Source organism: Gorilla gorilla, chromosome 5, assembly GCF_029281585.2.
Source record: "Gorilla gorilla gorilla isolate KB3781 chromosome 5, NHGRI_mGorGor1-v2.1_pri, whole genome shotgun sequence".
Lineage (NCBI taxonomy): Eukaryota > Metazoa > Chordata > Mammalia > Primates > Hominidae > Gorilla > Gorilla gorilla.
The window spans coordinates 120,739,691-120,756,155 of NC_073229.2; the positions used below are offsets into that span (position 1 = coordinate 120,739,691).

General features: G+C 36.5%; 1 protein-coding gene across 12 annotated transcripts in view; it reads left to right on the plus strand.

The window, feature by feature from the left end:
• FHL5 (four and a half LIM domains 5) overlaps positions 1–15,933 on the plus strand; it is a 53,166-nt gene extending 37,233 nt beyond the window's left edge. For 3 of the 12 annotated variants that reach the window (XM_055391559.2, XM_055391560.1, XM_055391562.1), the window contains 8 exons: positions 1,160–1,291; positions 1,725–1,882; positions 2,828–3,178; positions 3,716–3,886; positions 4,857–5,031; positions 6,008–6,177; positions 10,669–10,855; positions 15,709–15,933. In XM_055391559.2, the coding sequence (XP_055247534.1) occupies positions 3,071–3,178; positions 3,716–3,886; positions 4,857–5,031; positions 6,008–6,177; positions 10,669–10,855; positions 15,709–15,872 (975 nt within the window). In that variant the 5' untranslated portion in view covers positions 1,160–1,291; positions 1,725–1,882; positions 2,828–3,070 and the 3' untranslated portion in view covers positions 15,873–15,933. Of the gene's footprint in view, positions 1–1,159; positions 1,292–1,724; positions 1,883–2,827; positions 3,179–3,715; positions 3,887–4,856; positions 5,032–6,007; positions 6,178–10,668; positions 10,856–14,897; positions 15,045–15,708 lie in introns of those variants that run through there. The other 9 variants (XM_063707783.1, XM_055391563.1, XM_063707787.1 and 6 more) reach the window with 7 other exon arrangements.
• The last annotated feature ends 532 nt before the right edge of the window (positions 15,934–16,465 follow it).

The following is a 16,465-nucleotide window of genomic DNA, read 5'->3' on the forward strand; positions in this document are numbered from 1 at the left end:
GAACAGCTTTGCTCAAGAATTTTTAATCTTTGAAAGCAAAAATTTTCCAATATCTTTGAAAATTAGCCCTCAGGTGCGGATTCCTGAGACAAAAATCACATAGTCCTCATCCTCTTTCCTACAGCTCTACCTGTTAGGGAATGGTTAAAACAAGCTATTTGGCTTGCTCTTCTGGACACAGAGTTATTCCCTGAGAATTTTAATCTATTAATGTTAGTGACAAAGAGGAGGAAAAAGTAAAGAATAATGTTTAGAAAATTGTAAGATAGTAAAAAGTGGTCAGATTGGAAAAATTCATACTCTTACCTTCTGCCTGCTCCATCCCAGTTATAACTACTTGCATTCAAAGTTCAAATCAAAAGCTTGTTACTCAATTCTGTTTTGTAAAAGCAACATCAGGGAGTTGGGTAGGGTGAGAACAGAAAAAGCTTTAAAGTTAAATAGCTTAAAAGTTTCAAGATCCTTCTTCATCCTTAATGTACCCAGGTGAAAATTTATTCTCACGACTCAACATTTCCCAACTTCAAATGAGCTCCTATGCCATTCTCTCGCTTCTCTTTTCCCTTCCTCAATAAACAGTTTGATCTTTCCCTCCTTGTTTCTTTCTTTCCTTGCTTCTTTTCTTCCTTCCTTTCTTCCAACCTTCCTTCCTTCCTAACAGATTTCCAACAGCTTAACTTCCTTAAGGTCTTCCTAGGAAGATCTCTCCTCACTCTCCTTTCTATTGTAATAGTTCTCTAAGAATTCTATATGGTTCTAATAGAGTGTGTATCATTTATATAGTTATAATACCTCTATTTTTAAGAAACACTATTTGGATGTATTCAAAGATCAATAGTTAAATGATAGACTTCATGAAAATGAGGAATGAATTTCTTAGTGTATTTTTTCTAACCAAGAAGAAGAGAATAAACATTCAGTTTGCTCTCTTACCTCAAATTACATTGACTATTACTAAGATACGAGCTATAAGATAATCCAGACTCCTTGAGGGGGCAGGGAGTTCAAATCACTGAGTAAATATTCAAGAAATGTTGACCTGAACCAAATGCTTCCTCCCACTGTATAGTCCTAGAAGTATAAAATCACAAGGTTTTGAGATATTAGACTGATTCTGTTCTCACCCTACCCAACTCCCTGATGTGCTTTTACAAAACAGAATTGAATAAGAAGTGAATTTCTTCTTTCAAGAGGCCAGGCGCGGTGGCTCACGCCTGTAATCCCAGCACTTCGGGAGGCCGAGGCGGGCGGATCATGAGGTCAGGAGATTGAGACCATCCTGGCCAACACGGTAAAATCCCATATCTACTAAAAATACAAAAATTAGCCAGACACGGTGGCATGCGCCTGTAGTCCCAGCTACTCAGGAGGCTGAGGCAGGAGAATGGCTTGAACCTGGGAAGTAGAGGTTGCAGTGAGCTGAGATCACACCACAGCACTCCAGCCTGGGCAACAGAGCAAGACTCTGTCTCAAAAAACAAAACAAAACAAAAAATTAAGAATTATGGTCTATATTGTAAGGCATTTTCTGTGGATCCAGGCCTGTTATGTAGTTAGGACTGGGATGGGAGAAGGACCGTCTTGTCTTATATTTAGACTTCTGATCTGATCACTAAATAAGTTACAGGTATTTTGATGTTGTCATGTTTAAAGTGTCATTTAAAATAAACAATTGAAATATTATCAATTTGGTAATCCCTTTTGTGGTTTTATATGTTTTATAGATTCATTTTGTAATACACTAAAAGCCTCACAAAATGGCAGTAGACTGCAGTTCCTAACCCCTGAGGGGCCATGTTTCATGATGCTATTATACACATCTAAAACTAAAATAAATATTAATGAAAATGACGTTTTCCATATTAAGTGAAGAGAGTTAAAGGTACATATTTTATTTCTATAAAGTGACAAATACTTGATCACTGTAAATGTGAATAAAACTTTTATTTTTAAACTTTTCAAGGGAATTAGATCTATTTTCCTGCTGTTTCCAAGCCTTCGGTAACCCTCTGAGTGTGTTTGTATTCACTAGGAAGGAACATTTCTGTGGAATTAATCAAATGGAGAATTCAATGTTCCTTTTAGATAATTTTGGCCATGTTCCATTGCAAACTTTCTAGTCTGCATTTCATCTTTCCTGGGAAAAGACCCACATTTTCGAAATCCTCTGCCTTTTCTCTACTTGTTAGTGAAGAACAATACAGCAAAACTGCTATGTACAGAATTAATAATCATGTGCATTCAGCAAGGCTCTCTGCTGGGAATTTCATCACTAGAATAAGGCAAAACGCGTGAGAATAACAGTTCAAATGTAGTCAATACAAACTAGTATCAAAAACTCTTGTATTATTGTTAATTGCTCCTCTGATTTTGCTAAAATTAAAAAAAAAATTCTGTGGGGGGGAGAATTAGAAAATATTCAAAGCTCCTAATATATTCCAGTAAATCCTGAGATGACAAATCTCATTTTCCAAGGAAAAGCAGTGCTAATTTTTTTTTTTTTTTGTAACAACAAAGAATTCATGTTCAATGCCTAATTAAATCCTGGAAATCTATATGCGTTGTTCCTTTTTTTTCTTGAGACGGAGTCTGGCTCTGTTGCCCAGGCTGGAGTGCAGTGGCACAATCTCGGCTCACTGCAAGCTCCGCCTCCCGGGTTCACGCCATTCTCCTGCCTCAGCCTCCCGAGTAGCTGGGACTACAGGCTATGCATTGTTTCTTAATGGCTTTCCAAATTTACAAAACAATCAGAGTCCTTATCTATCACTGGCTTTATGTTTCATATCAGCTTTTTTATTCATCTTACAGAATGCATTTTGCCTTGCAGATGAATTCTAGCTATTTTATCCATAGCTATAATGGAATAGCTGCTGCTATTATTTATGCTCTATACATGTTACTTTGGCCCTAAAGCCTGAAGGAACCCATTGTTGTTTTCTACCACTGATGATTTTATCTGCACTTCTGCATCTGGGCAATTGTTCACAATAGTCACAAAGACCTAGCACTTGGTCTGAGGATCCTACCTGCTGAGGAGTTTTATTTGGCCAGCTTGGTAAAGGACATTGAAATGAAGATATCTAAAGCTAGCAGAAAACAGAGATTTTGGAGTCATCAGCACATTTGGGATGGTGGAAGCCACAGCCAAGGAGGGGATGTGGTACACGAAGACCTCAGGGTAAATGTGCAGAGCCCTTATTAGGTATTCAATAAAGACTTGAGGAGTAAAAGAATGAACTAGAAAATGACAATGTACTGATTATTAATTTATATTTGAGTAAAAAAGACTGTTATTTCCATCAAAATCTGCCTCTAGAATTTTCCAGCAAGAAAGTCAGTGATGACAGTTATTAAAAGCCCTAGCAACAGTTTATATCCTTGAGGTAAAACCATCCTGTTTCAACAGATACCATATTCTCATTGAATTCCACATTAGCTTATGATAAACACAAGATGTTTTTCATAATCTAGCTGCAGGTTTTATGCAATTTTTTTAGCAAAACACACAGGGAACTGCCAAGATGGGAGAGTAATCTTTCCTAAATCACTCCAAATGTCACCATGACTATAAGCATACCTTCCTAAATTGGTGGATTTTTGCTTAAGAAAATATAAGTTCATTCAAATGCTTCACTCACATTATATTAAGGTTTCATCATTTATCCTATAAACAAAATTCTGCTTTTATATACATGAATCACTTTGTCATTCATAGGATCAAACCAAAATGACAACTGCTCACTTTTACTGTCAATACTGCACAGCATCACTTCTTGGGAAGAAATATGTACTAAAGGATGACAGTCCGTACTGTGTTACATGTTATGATCGTGTATTTTCTAACTATTGCAAGGAATGCAAAAAACCAATTGAATCTGATTCTAAGGTAAGTCTCACCTCAATTTACAGAATTACTGCCTATGAACAGCAAACAAGTGGGTTGGAGTGCCTCTTTTCATTTAGTGTTGACTTTCAACACTATTTCTCTGCTACTGGATATATAAGGATCTTAAAAGTTACCAGCAGTCAAACTCCAGCCACTACACTTAGCACTATGAAATACAACATATGCTTAATCCTCACATGATCTTCTAAGGTAGCTGAGAATGCTAAAGATTAAAGGGGTTAAGCTATTTGTCCAAAGTTACACAGCTAGAATTTTCCTGCTGTTTCCAAGCCCTCAGTAACCTTCTGGGTGTGTTTGTTATTTCTGGAATGACAAGGGTATAAATAAATGCATAAAGAATTGAAGTTGAAAGGATTCAAAATCTGTTTTCTGATGTAAAATCAGCTTCATTTCTTACTAAACCCTATTGATACCTCTCACACCTACCACCCCTTCCTCCGACATGCTTATTCTTTCTCTTTCTTTCTTTCTTCTTTCCTTCCTTCCATCCTCCGATTATTTTCCTCTCTCTTTCTCTCTCTCTCTCTCTCTGTCTCTTTCTTCCTTTCTTTCTGCCTTTGTTTTACTTAGGTGATGTTATTTTTTGTCTGTTTAGTTACGTCTCAAAGAGTAATAGAACATTGTATCCTAAAATTTTTAAAAATCATTCCATGAAAAACCTCTATTATAGTTTATAAAAAGAATATAGGCAAATTTTGAAGACATAGCAGAGAATTTATTTGTTTTTTCCCAGCTGCCTTAAGTGACCCACCAAGAAAGCCCTGGGCTCTAGCTCTTAATTACCCCAGAGAGTCTCCTCTCTATGGGTAACAGTTTCAGTAACAACTTTCCCTCACGCTACTAGCACAACCTACTGACATGAGAGTCCCAGGAGTGTTCAGTTTTGTTTCATAAAATGGCCTGTATTGTCACAACCACATTTAATTAACTTTTATTTACCGTCTCAAAGGATCTTTGTTACAAAGACCGGCACTGGCATGAAGGATGCTTCAAGTGCACCAAATGCAATCACTCTTTGGTGGAAAAGCCTTTTGCTGCCAAGGATGAGCGCCTGCTGTGCACAGAGTGCTATTCTAACGAGTGCTCCTCCAAGTGCTTCCACTGCAAGAGGACCATCATGCCTGGTAGGGTCTCAAGGGGGCTCCTGTCTCTAACTGAAGCTGTGATGCTTTTCATTAAGTCCCAGCACATGAGGAGTGCAGCAGCTCCCAAAACCCTGGTTTTGAGAAAGATATCTTTCTTACTCTCTCAATCTTCTTCCGTGTACTTTAGAAATAAAAAGATTATTCATTCATTATCCTTGAACAGGTAAATTACAGTGTTCTGTGTATTTTCATATAGTCTAATTCACAGAAACATTTCAAACCAGAATCTTACCCATAAAATAAAGACAAAATGTATACCAATAACACTACATTAAACACAGTGCCCTAGGCACAATCAATGGCATCAGAAAGAGTGATTCATCATAGGCGATTGGGGCCAACTGCCATTTTGTAGCTTGACACAAACTGTTTTGAGGCTCGGTTATTGTTATTCTCTCTTAGGGAAGACAGGGTTCATGTATATCATTCCACTTTTGGCAAGGACTAGTTCTTTATATTTTGATCTTCTCAATCTCTATGGTCAGCAGCATAAGAACATAATTCATTCTCTGCCACTCTTGCTCTCTCATTTTCTTATTATGGATTCAGAGAATTTCTAGAAGGCCATAACTGCACAGTATAGTCTCAGTAGTTGTGCTCTGGGCATTTTTAATACCCTTGTAATGATTATTATGGCCCAATTTATCCAAACCATGTGAAACCATTAGGAGTCTCCATTAAAAGTACTTTTACGTCTCCAGATTATAGGTTATGCAGGGCTTGAAAAGGTTTTCAGTCTAAGAGTGATTCTCCATCATCATGGCTAAACTTTATTAACCATTTTTTTTCCCCAGATGAATGGGTTTTTTTGAACCTGAAAAAATACTATTTTTCTAAAAGGACAATTCATTTATCATCTTAACTTAAAACATTTTTAAGTAATTTGATCTGTATTTGCTTAAAAAATAAAATTATGCTTGACTTATACTAACATGTCCTTACTTTTGGAGTACAGGTTCCCGCAAAATGGAATTTAAGGGAAACTACTGGCATGAAACCTGTTTTGTGTGTGAGAATTGCCGACAACCTATAGGGACAAAGCCTTTGATCTCCAAAGAGAGTGGCAATTATTGTGTGCCGTGTTTTGAGAAGGAGTTTGCTCACTACTGCAACTTTTGTAAGAAGGTAATTTTCTAAAGAGGGTGAAGCTTGTGGAAACTCAGACTATTTCTTTTTAGCTGTATCATATATTTAGAATGAACTGATACTATTATATCTGCAATCAACACACCCATGGTAGTTTGGACTTTCAACATGTCCAAACCACTAGTTGTCACAATGAGCATGACCATCTTTTTTTTTTATTAACCATAAAATTCCAGCCACAACAAGAATTTAATATTCCAAACAGCTCAAGTGATTTGGTATTCCAGTTCATTTCACTGTTTTTTGTTGTTGTTTTTTTTTTATTTTTTTGAGATGGAATCTCGCTCTGTCACCCAGGCTGGAGTGCAGTGGTACAATCTCAGCTCACTGCAACCTCTGCCTTCCAGGTTCAAGAGATTCTCATGTCTCAGCCTTCCAAGTAGCTGGGATTACAGGTGCGTGCCACTGCATCCAGCTAATTTTTGTATTTTTAGTAGAGACAGGGTTTCACCATGTTGGCTAGGCTGGTCTCAAACTCCTAACCTCAGGTGATCCACCTGCCTTGGTCTTCCAAAGTGCTGGGATTACAGGCATGAGTCACCACACTCGGCCCATTCACTGCTTTTATACAAGATCTCACGTATTCTGGGAGAAAGCACAGGTCTCTCTTTGAATACAGATGTTTCTTAAAAAATAATTTTTGATCCATTCAGTATTAACTGTTTCAGAGAAATATGGATTTGCCTCACAAAGTGACTAAGGGAACCAAGTTAAACAGGATGTTTAACTTCTCACATTCTTTCTCAGCAATGCAAATGTCTTCTTGACTTGAAGCTTTTGTATTTCCTATGAGTAGAGCAATCGGCTCAAGAGAGTGCCAAGATCATGGGGGAAGTTCAGTAGACAAAAGACAGAAAGAAGACTAAGAGCAGCAAGTTCCTTCACTCCAGTTCCAGGATCATGTAGGGTCTTCTGACTTGGCTTCCCACTCAAAAAAACATTTTCTAAGAGAATATTTTTGAAGTAAACTTCATCCAATTCTTTTTTTATCCTCTAAGCTTTTATGTGAAAAAGTACCTCTAACACCTTGATGAAGCCTGTCTGCATTCCATAAAATATATATGGAGGTTCTCAAAGAAATCCTTGACCTGTGAGGCATCATAAGTTTAAAATGACACCATAAATTGTCGTGAGAAAGCTGAATCATAAAAATACATTGGATTAGTATAGTGGTTTCAAACTATTTTTTATCTGTGGATTACTTTGGCAGAACTCTTAAGCCCATTTGTATATCTGGACAGCTGGAAGTCACACTACCACTTTCTACACATGCATATGTGAACACACATGCACATACACACACACACACACACAGTTAACTGTTTAACATACATAACCAATACCACTACTGCATTTAAAGAGGCAGCAATACACTATGCTAAGTTATAATTATTAAATTACACTATGTTGATGGCTGAGAATTACAATTGATCACATGACATAAAATAATCTTATGACTGAGACCTTCATTACTCTACCAAAACACTGGCTTAGAAGATGACTTTACAAGCAGCAATCAAGCCATATGACCATATGACATATGAAGCTCCAAAGAATTACCAGAGTCAATGACAGCATTTAAAAACATGCTGCAGCTGGGCATGGTGGCTCACGTCTGTAATCCCAACATTTTGGAAAGCCAAGGTGGGAAGATTGCCTGAGGCCAGGAGTTCAAGACCAGCCTGGGCAACATAGTGACACCCTGTCTGTATAAAAAAAAAAAAAAAAAAAGTTTAAAAATTAGCCATGTATGGTGACACGTGCCTGTAGTCCCAGCTACTTGGGTGGCTGAGGCAGGAAGATCACTTGGGCCCAGAAATTCAAGGCTGCAGTGAGCTATGATTGAGCCACTGTACTCCAGCCTGGGTGACAATGAGATCCTATCTCTAAAAAATATACAAAACTTAAAAACTAAAGAAAATAAAATCTTGCTGGAAATAAAATGAATAGGTTTATCTCACTGTTTTGAGAGACAACTGAGTTGGCCAATTTTAGGCTGCATTTCTTAAAGACAGACTAAAACAGTAATGATATTTGTGAGAATTATCCTAAAATCATTTATCAGACACAATAATGAAGACTCTTTCAATGCTATAACAATTCAAGAGTGAAACTTCTTTAGTACATCCATGCTGAGCACTGTCTGGGCCAAGTGCTGATGTTTCCCAGGTTATTGGAGCCTGTAACTATATTTAGGATATGATTTGAAGTCATCAAAAATTTACAAAATATTTATATTGGGTAGTAGACAGATTACGACATGCCAGATTATTTTTTATTTAGTTTTGAAAACCACAAGTCCTTTTCTAAAAAGCTAGATTTGTTTTTGATCAAGATGATCCAATCTAAACAATTTTTTTCAACCCAAACCAAAGACCAAATATTTTCTTAAAAAAAAGGAAAAACTACTTGACAACCAGGCCCTTAGAACTTTTAAGCTTTAAAATCCATAGATTTTATTTTGTTAAACTAAGATTTATTTTCTGCCAGAAAGCAAATGATTTTAAACTACAAGTGCTTCAAATTCAAACTCCTCAAGGTTCAAAAGGAGTTAAATGTCTTCTTCGATTTTTCATCTGTCACATAATGAGTGCAAAATCATTATTGCCCCCACTTTTTCACAGAACAAACTTGTTCTAAATCCTGAGATCAATCAGTGGCGAAAACCAAGCTTAGATATTAGACTTTATCTTACCTTCCTACCTCTTCAAAAGGAATATAATCACAAGCAAACTATTTTTAATGTTCCAGAATTTCTTCTCTCTAATTAAACAGTCTTTGGTGTATATATCAAGTTTTATTTTGCTGTGAATACATGTTTCAAGTTTCAGATCTTTTAAGCATTGCCTGCTAATCATCAGACCAAACAAATCAAAGGAATCATGAATTCTGGTGTGTCTGCTGTAAGACATTGGAAGTCAGTAGGAGGTATTTTAAATTGCTTTACTTCCATCACAACATTAGGCTTCCCATTTACTTATTCAGAATAGTATGCTTTTTTTCCTCTAGGAAAATATCTTTCATATCAAATATCTTTAATTTCTAAGATATTTGTTATAAGATTAAAAATATCTTTAGAATAATTTTTTCACAAGTCTATGTAACAGACAAATAACATTTTTGAGTTCGTAAACAACAAGGTGGCTTAAAATAGGCTCTAAGTTTTTACTACCTAGTCAATTTGATACAAAGGTTATAGGAACCACCTCAGATACCCCATTGCTTCAGTCATTATAAAACACTTACAAAAACACATTCCAGTATCTACAGCAATTCTAAGAGCTCATTAGCTGTGAATTCAAAAGGTGATATGGCTTAAAAATAGTTACATGAGAAAAAATGCCCAAGATTTATCCATCTGATTCTAACTAAAGAATTCTCAGCCTTTTAAAAAGTAGAATTCATGGATTAAATTGGTTTAGAAAGAAAATATTATTTTATGCAGAACTAATTACATCTCAGGCAAAACACTGCACATCACACCTTAAGGATCAATGTACAACCAGGGCTTATTCCATTGAGTTCTAATTCCCACAGCACCCCACTGCTAGATACAATATTGGAATTGCTTTCCAACTATTTTTTCCTTTGGTATTTATTCATTCATTCAACAAGGATTTTCAACTGCTCATCTGTGTAAGGTAACCCTGACTCAGTATGGCATTAATGGTGATGCACACAGGCTGTGGAATCAGACCATGCAGGTTTGAATCCTAGCTCACTATGGCCATGGCAAGTAACTTAATGACTGTAACCCTCACTAGTTGCTCATCTGAAAAGAGGGAAAGATAATAGTCTGTAGTATGTAGAGGTGTTGAGAATATTCAGAAGAGATCATCCTTAGCACGGTGGTAAGGACTGAAAAAACACTTAAGAAATGGTAGTTGTTATTAGCAAATAATGGTGCTTACCAATTCCATTCAGAATTACTGCTGTTGGATGTTCTTGGACCTGGTGTAAAGTATTCAGGAAAAAGAAGAATTCTTTTAAGCATCCCTAAAGTTAGACAGGTAGTTATAAGAACATAGTATAGAAAATAGCTCTAACGGCAGATCTTTAAAAACCAAAATTAAGAAAATTCAGAGAAGTATGAGGAAGTGAAAAAAGAACCTGTGTGGTTTTTCTCCCCCATCTTCCTGAGTCCAATATGGCCCTGCCTCTGTTCTGTTTCATTGTAGGAGAAAAATATACAATAATTTCCATTTCTTTCTACTTCTAATTAATTGCTATAGCCTTTGGCTTCTCATATTATTAATTTTTTAATGACTTTTTGAGGAAAAGAACATCCTAACATAAGGTGAAAATAGAGTAGCCAAAAGCACCAGTTGTGGCATAGAAGACATGAAATGATCTTTTTTTTTCTTTTTGCTTCCTTTTCTCCCCAGAGATACTAGGATCTCAAAAGAATCATGAAATGATCTGAATTGTAATGGCTCCCATGGTCATTGCCTTTTCTGTGGTCTTTGGCAGGTGATAACTTCAGGTGGGATAACATTTTGTGACCAGCTATGGCATAAAGAGTGTTTTCTGTGTAGTGGCTGTAGGAAAGATCTCTGTGAAGAACAGTTCATGTCCAGAGACGACTATCCATTCTGCGTGGACTGCTACAACCATCTTTATGCCAACAAGTGTGTAGCCTGTTCCAAACCCATTAGTGGTGAGTTCTTCAGTTCAATATGATCATGCCATGAGACAGTTATGACTTTATGAAACACTATCTAGTTAATTTAGGAAAAGCAATTAAAAAATGGGAAGCTTTCCCTTATATTTCCTTTTGAGATAAACACAAGTGGGTGCATATATATGAGTATAAATATTACATGGATTCCTCAAGGAAAGTACAAGAGTATAATTTGGGTGACTATACTCTGTGAAGGTAACTACATACTAAACCTAATGGTACTGACTCTAATATTCAAGGAAGGAGGAGAACAGGATGAGCTGAGAGGTTAGTGCAGGCCTTCACAAGGAGATCTGCTTGCAGCCTCATTAAGTTTTGAGTGGGAGGAGAAGAGTACTAATAAATCAAAATCCTGCTTAATTCTAAAATAGGACCAACCATCCTTTAGTTAGGAAGGTTTTAATTAAATTCCACTATTGTATAGAACATCTGAAGCTGTAATAATTAAGGTAGCATAGGTCAGTAATTAATTAAACTTCATTTTAAGATGCTTCTAACAAATGTATTACTCTCTTTTCTCTATTCACTTGCAATTATGAAGTGTGTTTATGAGTAGATGAAAGAAAACAAGATAGCATTTTACTGAAAAAAAAATGTGACATGATTTGAAAATAACATAATGATAAATTCATCCATGTTAAAGAGGTTTTCAAGGTAAAAAGAAATACATCTTTTCCTCAGAGACACTTTTAAAATGCTAATCCTATAATAAAGGAACTGAAACTAGCATGACACTTGAGAAACTCAGCAGCTATTCTTTCTGGCAATTTATAGTCACTTAATAATGTGCCAGAACTGTATATCTACTTTCTATTCCTAGTATTCTTAGAACATATTTCAATTTTTAGTTGTTCATATACCATAGAAATAAAGATCATTTTATCCCTTTCCTCCTCCTTCATCTTCAAATATGTAGCAAAATAAAAGTCGAGTCTTCATGCACTTTCCAACCAAAAGAAAAAGTTTCACAGCAAACCCCACCTTGGCAGGCTTTCACTGACTTGCAAGGGGAGGGAGGGTGTCACCAGAAAAAAACAGCATGGTCTTATTTGTCTACATGGAGCACCATCTGTGTCAGGATCTCACACTGGCTCACGGGCTACATCTGGCCAGCAGGCTGTTGATGTTTGGCCTGAACATGTTTGGAAACAACTAATGTAAAATCCATCTCTGCAGCTAAAAGTAGAGGAAGAGCCTGCCATTGGGTGAGCAGACTGCCTCCACATTCCCCAGCAGGGTCACCATCATATGGAACTAGTGGCAGTCCAATTGCATGGGGCATGCCCTCTCTGTCCCTTGCACCCTGTCTGCATCACTCAGCTAGATCACCTCCCTGGTCCTTGCAAGAACTTGCCTTAGCAATCCCACACCACTCGGCTCCAGGGTCCATGCTTTTAATTACCCTGCTCTCCTGCCTTCTACAAATTTGACAATTCCTATAGCCAAGAGATCTCCACTGAGTTTAGTTAGAAAATGGGACTTTCAGATATCCAACAGTACCTGGAGCTCCAGAATCTCCCAAGTAAAATCTGCAATCACAGTCCATTTATTTTATAACAACACTTTTCTTGAATTGGGACAGAAAAAAAAAGGGGGACTTCAATGAGAAAATAAGGAAATTAACAACTGAAAATAAGTTTCAAAATTCTCTGGAGATCCAGATGGCTAATACTGATCTGCAAAAAGCCTACACAAGCCCTGAACTTGAGTTTCAATTCTGGTATATCACAGATTCATGTGCCTAAGTGATTTTTTTCATAGATTGTTCCAGATCAATCACTGGGCCCAGCTTTTTAAAGTTGAGATGGAAAAACAACGTTGTTCTGCACAAAAACAACGTTGTTCTGCACAAAAACATGAGGATGATCAAAAGTAAATAATCTGACCCAAAAGTAATCTAAATTTTACCCAAAAGTAATCTAAATATTATATATTTAATTTAGACTCATCAGTCCACAGGAAATGTCTAATAACTATCTTAATCTTTTTTTAACTTTGTGATTGAGACACCAGAGGCTGAAATGCCTGCAAAAACTTACAACTCACTTTAATATTTCTTCATCTAATTGTTAAATATCTATAGGCCCTGAAGTACTGCTTCTTTAAAATTGAGCTATTTGAACTGATGTACCATTGGGAATTCTGATATTGTCACATGTCTTCAGAAAATTGGCATTCATCTGATTATTATGTCACTTTAAAAGCTAGGTACTCTTGGTCAAAGGATACACTATTTCAGTTAAACATGGGAAATAATTTCAAGATCTATTGTACAACATAGTGACTATAGTTAACAACTATGTATTATATACTTGAAAATTGCTAAGAGAATAGATTTTTAAATGTTCTCACCACACACACAAAAAAATATATGATAAGGTAATAGATATGTTAATTGCCTTGATTTAGCCATTCCACAATGTATACATGTACAAAAACATGTTATATAATATATGTACAATTTTTATTTGTCAGTTAAGATTAATCAATTACTTTTTTAATAAGCTCTGAGAAGTCTACCTATAAATCACCAAGTGTAATTTTTAAAACCCATCACATTGAACTGCTTCATTTGAACAAACTCCAGATATAGCTACCATATTTTCTCCTCCTCTGAGATAGGATTAACCTCTTAAACTATCAGGGATAAATGAAGCTGCTTGATGCAGTGAAAAGTGCTCTGGACTGAGGAGCAAAAGACTTGGTCCTCCCTGCCACCACTGCTGTGTCACCATGGGTGACTAACTCACCTCCGGGGTGGGGGGCCTTCATTTGCCTTATTTATAAAACAAGCAGTTGAGCAAGTTGGCTTTCTTCCATCTCTGTTTATTTCAAGGAAAAGGAATTTCAAATGTTGTGGCTTCTTCAGAGAGTGATGCTGATGTTCCTGATCATATTCTTTATCAAAGATAAACTCAAACTTAGTTTCATGAGGTTAAAAGCAGAGACTCTAAAGACAGATGGCCCTGGCCTGTGCTTAAATCTTAGATCTGCTGCTTACTAGCTGGGTGACCTGGGGCAAGCGGTTAAACTTCTCATTTCTCAGTTTTTGTCTGCAAAGTGGGGCTGATGCTAATATCTAACCCCATGAAGGTAAGGTGAGGGCTGTATAAGGTAACACACATAAAGGACTTAGAATAGTGATTGGCACACATTCAAGCACTCAACAAATGCCAGCTCTTATTCTACTGACTTGTCAGAAACCTATGAAACCAGATAAAACAGGTGTCAGAGACCTGCTTCGTGAATGGCTTTCTTACTGCAAATAACCCTCATGACCTAAGGGAGTAAAACATATCCCTTTTGGAACAGTTTACATACATCTCACATGTTGGTTCAGCCCTTTCTTAAAGTTGCCAGATGCTTCTACTTTTTCTTATTTGTAAAATTCTGGAAGAATTGCTTTTATATTTGCCACTTGTACAAGGCTTACTAATAAAATTAAGAAAAACTCATGAGCATCAAAATGCTAGACATGAAATAATTAGTTTTATGAACAGCATAATTTATGTATATACAGAACATTACTCTTGCAGTCAGCTTATTAATGTTTTGAATAACATTAGGGAATTAAGTACATAATTAATTTACATTTATTAGGAAGTAATGTTGATAGCATCATAGATAAGCAAGCTATAAATTTAATCAAGGAAAGTAGGGAAATTTGATGCAAATTTCTCTATGAACTACTGAAGACATCAAATAAGTTTGTTAGGATGGAAACAAAAGTTCATTATCCTATTTAAGAAGAATGTATCCGAAATAGAATGCTATTCACCCTTTCACTTCACCATTCCAAATGGAGTATTTGGAAATTACATATGAATTACATAACTCTTTTAGCCTCACTCCATGGATGATAAGCAAATAATAGCACTAAGATTACTGGGAGAAAACACGAAATAAATAAAGACCCAAGCCTAGGGCATCTCAACCTCTTCCCAAACCCTAACATTTTCTCCTTTTATGTAACTTCTCAAAATCAATTTCTTGAACTATACCCTGGAATCACATTAAGGAGACAGAGATCAGACCCTCACCGAAGATTCAAATTCGACTACTTTTTAAAGAAACAGTATGGTTCAAGTAAGGCCCAAGTTAAAGTGGAGGAGGCTGACAAAGCACTTAGAAAGCAATCACGGGATAACGTGGCTTCATTGGCCAGATTCAACAAAAGCTGAAGTTGGCTCTGAGCAAGGTAATAAGGCCATCACGTTAGGATAGCTGAATGATTAGTCAAAATCCTCTATTTGGGCTTTCTAGAAATAGTGTCCCAAACTGTATAACCCCAGGACGTATTCTAAGTACAACTAAGCACAGAAAAATGAGGGGAAAGAAGAAAACTAAAAGTCATTACAACATTGGACATCAAACTAGGAAGCATACATTTATTTCATTTTATCTTCATTTTGCAGCTAAGAAAACTTAAAGTCATATAGAGAAAAAGGCGAAATGTATTCATACTTAGATATCTCTGACTTCACAACCTATACCTTCTTTCCACTATGCTACACTGTATTGTCTTATCTGGCTTAGACAAACTTATCTGTTTCCAAAAATACCTGACTTGCATATTAGCATTCTGCCTTCCTCTGTTGATTATGGCAGAATCTGGCTGTGAATCTGGTTGGGTGGCATAGGTGTAACTTTCCTACAGCGGATAGTTCCAGATGGACACAGGGCCAGGAAGCAGCATTCTTTTTTGGGTTATTTGCCTCTGCATTGTTTTGCTCATAGCTCTATCTCCAGTTCCTAGAGGAGCATCTGCTAGAATGCTCAATCTATTCCTTGAACGGATAGATTAATCTTTTTCTCCAATTCCTTTACAGGTCTCACAGGTGCCAAGTTTATCTGCTTTCAAGACAGCCAGTGGCATAGCGAATGCTTTAACTGTGGGAAGTGCTCTGTCTCCTTGGTGGGTAAAGGCTTCCTGACCCAGAACAAGGAAATCTTCTGCCAAAAATGTGGCTCCGGAATGGACACTGACATCTAGGAGACAGTCCTTTCCCACCTAAAATCCACTTTGCCTTCGTTGTCACTAAAGCCAGAACTCAGTTGCGGTCTTATTTTTGACTTAAGTTTTAGAAAATATTAATGTAGTTTAGAGTGGAAAAGTTTTTGCACACATTTTGATCGAACTATATTCTAAGCGCACAAAAAGCACAGTAGAACAGAAATGAATATATGCTAAATCACAAAGACAACTCTCCTTGCAAAATACTGCACTCTGCTGTTAGAAACATAGGAAAATATCTCTTCATAATCAAATATATGACATATACCTAGGAGCTGTGGATGTAATTACTGAAGAATGAGGTTTTTCACACCTGAAGAGTAAAAGAAAAACTAAGAGATCAAACTGAGAAGTATACATGAGGCTAGTGTTTGCATTCCTGGTTATATGTAATGTGATAAATTAGCTATGAATGGTAAAAGAAAAAAACTGATCAGAGTAAATTCATTACCAATTATCACATTTAAGAATTGTTATCATTTAAAAATCATCCTTTTTTTCACACATACTGACTGTAGAATTAAAAAACAAAGCTACAATTTGCCCTCCTACACACTGCTTCCACAGCTTGC